The sequence below is a fragment of the Lepisosteus oculatus genome, chromosome 2 (genome assembly GCF_040954835.1).
Source record: "Lepisosteus oculatus isolate fLepOcu1 chromosome 2, fLepOcu1.hap2, whole genome shotgun sequence".
Classification (NCBI taxonomy): Eukaryota; Metazoa; Chordata; class Actinopteri; order Semionotiformes; family Lepisosteidae; genus Lepisosteus; species Lepisosteus oculatus.
Genome location: NC_090697.1, coordinates 37,766,370 through 37,772,369, shown reverse-complemented (window position 1 = coordinate 37,772,369; position 6,000 = coordinate 37,766,370). Strand labels below are relative to the sequence as shown.

At 34.5% G+C, this 6,000-nt stretch overlaps 1 protein-coding gene across 1 annotated transcript in view; it reads right to left on the bottom strand.

Annotated features, from left to right (window-relative positions):
• Positions 1–333: 333 nt before the first annotated feature.
• Positions 334–6,000, bottom strand: part of ptchd4 (patched domain containing 4) — a 45,519-nt gene continuing 39,852 nt past the window's right edge. Inside the window, exon 3 of the mRNA XM_006625951.3 lies at positions 334–3,144. Within this exon, the coding sequence (XP_006626014.1) occupies positions 1,511–3,144 (1,634 nt within the window). The 3' untranslated portion in view covers positions 334–1,510. The remainder of the gene's footprint in view (positions 3,145–6,000) is intronic.

The window sequence follows — 6,000 nt, the reverse complement described above, 5'->3', positions numbered from 1 at the left end:
CATAGTGCCATGCATTCATAGTCAATTTGGGGATATATTAGTTTTCTCATATTAATAGTAAAATATCTGTCATGCTTTCCTGTTATAAACAAATGAAATCCGGCATCTATTAGAAATACAAATTACAGATGATAATCATCTGCCAGTGACAGATGTTGTAGTTATTCTACTCACATCTGTTTCTAATAATAATCATGAGATAAAAATAATGTAGGTTTTAATTTAAACTTAATGTATATAGTATATGACACATCATGTTTATTTTTAAGTTTAACTTATTTTTAATATTAAATATGCCATTTTTGTTTTCTTTTTCAATCCTAAAAGAATGTTATGACAGACCTTGTAGTTCAATTTACATTGAATTAAGATAATTTGGTATTTTAGAACACCTGTAGAGTGTAATGATAAATTTGTTCAATGTAGGTCTTGTACAGTACATTGCAATGTTGTTCATCATTCATGAGTCTATTGAAAACCATATGAATTCATTTCTATTTCAGAATATAAAAACACACACAGAGTTCACTGTGCTAATGTCCAAGCACCCCACTGATTGCACAAATTTCAAGCCTCCTGTCTTGGTTATATTGTTATATAACTACTGCCTTTATCTTCCATAGGTTTCAAGCCTTCACAATAGTCTAATCTGGCACTCATATTTCTGTTGAGGCAATTAAGTAATACGATATGAGATGTTTGGGATCATCTTCACTGATGGATTATGGATTAAGCTGTTTAAACAAACCAAAAAGATTAGTTGAAACTCAGTATCATTGCATTTTTAAAATGATTTTTCTGTTAGATCTTATCAGTATTCTACAAACCCTAATTCAACTAATGAAATGCATTAAGGCAAAGGAAATGCATTATGCTATAATACTTCTAATACAATTGTGTCAAAGAAGGATTAAAAAACAACATCATAAGATTTGTATACACATGCTAAAATAACAAAAAAATAAATGGACCATTAACCATAAAATGCATTCTGCTAATGTATCATCAGTTAAGGTGTATATCATGTTTTTTTCCCTCTTACTACGGTTCCTTTTTTCAACCCCAGTACACTGTGTATGTTATATATGATTCACTTTTACTTTATATACTTGGATTATTACTTTTATATTCGTACAGTACAACTGTGGAATGACATTTCTTAAAGAAGTTCTCTTAGGCTATGATAGGAGAAAGAAAAAAATTAAAACCCAACAGCTTTAAAGGTATTAAGTGGAGAAAAATATTACACCAGGTATTTGTGTTGCTTATGATGAATCAAATAATTACTTTTCACCTCTGTCGCAAGACCGTTCTATTCCTAAAGTTGAAACACTGGTGGATTATGAGAATTGATTTATTAAATACTATATGTTTGTTTTGTGAATTGGTCATTATAACATAGAAAAGGGCAACACTATTGCTCATAAACCCTGTGAAGTGCTGCATTTTAACCCCAGTTTTGAATGTGATATGCTCTATTGTTTTCCACTTGTTCTTCAACCACAATACATCAAACATTGGTTACATGGTCAGGGTTATCTCGGACTTCAATGCATTCAATCTCTTCCCTTTCCTTTCTCTTTGCACGTTTCTTTTTCTTATGTCTCTTTTTGGATGGAGGAAAAAATGTTAAAAAAACAGGTAATATGACAAAGCAGTGTAGAACTGTGCAACCGGCAGTAAGAAGAGAACATTTAAACAGCGTAAAGGTCAAGTTTGAAGGCACAAACACTAAGGGCATCAAACCAATGAGAAAACAACATGTATTTTGCAAAATGGCTGATCCATGCTCCTCTAATGAGATCTTTATGCACTGAGTTCTTGTGTGCTCAGTGGCTAATACAAAAGTATAAAGATGGGGTGCACAGTGATCCATTGCAAAATTCAAAGTGTAAATAAGGCACAGAATAGATATGCTGTCCATGTCTACATTCCATAATGTCATTAAGCCAAGAACTCCCAGCTCTACTGAGGTTACTGTCAGTATCAACCAAAAGTTACCAAGAGGGTGAATCACTAAGAAAAATGTCAAGATTAAAACAATCAAGACACTAAATCCAGAGGTCAGGATTGGGGAAATGACAGAGGAACTGTATCGGTCCATAAACACAAAGGTAGGGTTAAACACTATAAATTTGATGCTATTGATGAGAGAAAGTGGCCTCAGTCTCTCCAACAATTCCAAAACCTCCTCTCTTGTTTTCTCTGTGGTTCTGGCTACCATGTACATCCTGGATGCAATGATATCAACCTCATTCACTGTTTTGGAAAAAATAATGTCGTCCTTAAAATGTTGAAATTGTGGTTTCCTTAAGAATGAACTCTGCAGGACAGTTATGAAGTCATTTTTGGTTGATGCGCTGATGTTAACAACTTTTAAATACTGAAAGTAATGATCAATCCAAGATATTTTATTAAACCCCTGACCTAAAGTCTTCAGATGATCTTGAACAGTGGTATTCCAATATTCTATTGGCTCATAAATATAGAACCCAATCACAGGACTGTAGTTGCTGAAATATTTTTGCTGTGTAAGAGCATAGGAGACGCTTGGTGAATCACTAGCTAAAAGGTTAATGATGTTTGACCCATCACTAATTTGTAAACATCCCATAAATGAAAATGATGCATAAATCAGGTATAATATCACAACAAAAGGCTTGACATAAGTATTTGTAATCCATTCCGTGTAGTGTTCTCGCAGAAAGTGCTGAATGAAGTGATTTTGATAAGGAATGCTGTCATGATGAGTGGAAATGTCATGCCCGTCACTCATCATGGTCTTGAACCAGGTGGGTTGCTTCTCTAGGTACTCTGCAGAAGGTATTTTACAGCAGAATACACTGTGATACCGGTTTTGCTCCAGCTGACCTGCAAAAACCAAGCAGGAGCCGTAAAAAGAAAAGACATAAAAGTAGTTCACAAGAATTGTAACACACATGTTCTGGCAGAATATTTTCACAGATTCAATGTTGGTGAAGGGGCTGGCTCCCATTCCAAAGGTAATGATGTACAGGGAACTGGTCATGGTGTAGCACACCATCACATCAGCAAAGGCATCTGCTACTCTTTCTTTGAAGGGCAGGTTTTCCCTTGTCCTTCTCCAACCAGCAAGAAGTTCAAAAACGCCTTTTGTTCCATGTCCTGAAACAACAACAAAAAATGTTATAATTACTTAATTATAATTTCGAATTACTTTTCTTGTAGAAGGAAAGGATGAAGGCAATACATGATATAATCCAAAGGATGACTGCATCTATTAATAAATGTAAAACAAATTCCCATTTCACTCTACAGTGTATATGAACATTAATTACATGGATTGTAAAAGTGTAACTGCAAGGACAAAATGGAGACAATCCATTTTCAATGAAAGATTATGGTTTTGGGATGGCATAGTGGTGCAGTAATTTCAGTAGCTTTGCTGCCTTGGAACACTGGGACCCTAGGTGCAGTTTCTTAGGTGCTATCAGCATGGAGATTTTATGTTCTTTCCGTATTCATGTGAATTTCCTCACGATGCTCCAGTCTTCTCCCAAAATTCAAAGACATGCTGGTAGGTTAAATGACGTCTGTAAAAAATGGCCTTGGTGTGAGTTTGTGCATGTTTGTGTCTGTGTGTGCCTTGCAATGTACTGTTGTCCTATCCAGGGTGTTTTCCACTTTATGCCCATTGCTTGCCGGATTAGGTTCTGGTTCCCCCAATGACCCTGTACTGGATATAAGAGTTTAGAAATGGATGGATGGATTATTGGTTTGAAATGCTACTACCCAGTCAACAGTCATATTTAAACAACCGGACATTTCAGCTTTGAGAGTCAGATTATCTGTGATCTTTTCCTGATTGTAATGATGTGTACAAAATACCACCTAAGAACATATATTACAATTCATTGCTGATAATATAGTGCATACATTATTTGCATTTTGCTTTATTATCATGCTGCGCATTGTATTTATTTAACTGTTGGGAAGGCTCACATATTTTGGAGACAACTTCATATTGCAAATATCTGAATGACTGAACAGAAATCAATTGAGTTGGAGAGCTTCTTCTCTCCCCTCTGGTTATTTACACTTCATAATAATTTACACAAAAACAATGCCTCAGGGAAATACCAGAGAAACAGCAGAGTGGACTGCAGCTTTGACCTATTTCAATAGCTAATGCCTATACTCATTTTTCTACTCTTACAGTAATGAAAATTGTAGCTCATGGTGTAAGCAGTCTTCCTATCTGGAACAGAAATCCTTATTGGCAATATTTAGAAAATGTTAATTAACTTTTATAGATTTACATATATTAGATGGAAAACAAATTGATTTTTGTCTTTCACTTTTATTAGACAACTTTCTAAATATAACTTCAATCAATTAGTGTCATTTAATTAAAAATGTAATTTAATTACTGGTCCACCTGGGAAAAAAGTGGATCAAATTGCACATGAACCAGTGGGACACCAATATAATCGAGAATAATATAGTTACTTGGAAAAGTATGTATACCCCTTGCACAGTTCTCCATTTTGTTGCTTTAATGCTTGCAGTCATGGCACTTTGAACGAGCAAGTAATATTTGTTATATGCACAACCTAGTTCACATATTCAATCCAAAACCAAGAAGAAAGAAGTAAATTGTTGAATAATCCGAAAGAAAAATGGAAAACTCAGGATTACATAAGCATTCAAATCCTTTGCTGTAAGAAACCTAAATTAATTTATAGTTTAAAAATAATTTAATGATACAAGAGTTTTTTAGAACAGCAAGTTACACAGGTCTTGAAACAACCAAACAAAGTAAACATATGCTGCACACAGATTTTCTTGATACATTTATTGATACAACACAAAAACCTGCATAGCTACCCAACAAAAATTTAATATATATATATATGTCTGAATTGATCTGACATGGTAGAGAAGATTGATCATTTACTCAGGCATTGCAAAAATGATTTTCTAACGTCAACATTCAGTGTACATCAACTATAACATTTATTATTTATTTGTTATTCAATTACACAAAATGCGATACCATCAGAGGATCTGAATACTTTTGCAAGGCACTGTACTGCATGTTGTGAGAGTGCAGCTCTGTCTGGGCCACATTCCCTAGAAAACGTCTGGGGAATGAGCTACTTTTGTCGGTCACCTGACCAGTTGTAGCAGGTGTCAGTTGGAATAATATCTGCATTCTGGAGTACAGAAGGCAGACCCTTTGTGTGCTGCACCCACCAGAGGAAGAAGGCCTATGATGGATAGGGACTTTGAAAGGAAGTTAGTCAGGAACTCAAGAGGGAGCTTAGGCTTTTGTTTTTGTTTGGTTGTGGTATATTTTCTTTTTCTCTGCACTGTGTGTTTAGTGTGTCTGCTGGTCTGGACCCACTCTATTTTAAAGATCCCATTATGACACACTCAATGGATTGTCACACTCTATAGAGTACTCAAGGAGTAATTCAACTACAGAACACTGAGCTCATACTGTTGCAGTCAGACCAGGTAAATATGCCAACACTAAACTTAAACCAAATAACCTTAATTCTCTAATTATATCAGCAATAATTTAAGGCCACTTCATTGCTAAGTAATTATAACCTGGCCTAACTGAAAAACATCTATGGAAGGATGACTAGAGAAAAAAAGTATTTTCTTTCAGAAAACAGGCAGGAAACAATGGGTGGTATGGATAGGACCTCAAATAAAAAATCATGTAGAAGCTAAAGAACTGAATAAAAAGAGGCTACAAGCAGAAATTATATTGGTGGTATACAGTAACCTACAGGTTTCTATATACTCATATACTTATAATACAAGTTTCATAATTGGAAGGTAAAAAAACCTGGAGGCTTTATGAGTGCAATGAGTCTGCAAATGGTAAACTGGAAAAAGATGGATACCTAATTGACAGTTATATTTTAAAATGTTTAATTCTTTAAAAAAAATTCTTAAAATATGTATGTGTCTAGGTAAATTGAGTAAATAATCTGAGAAAATAATAAT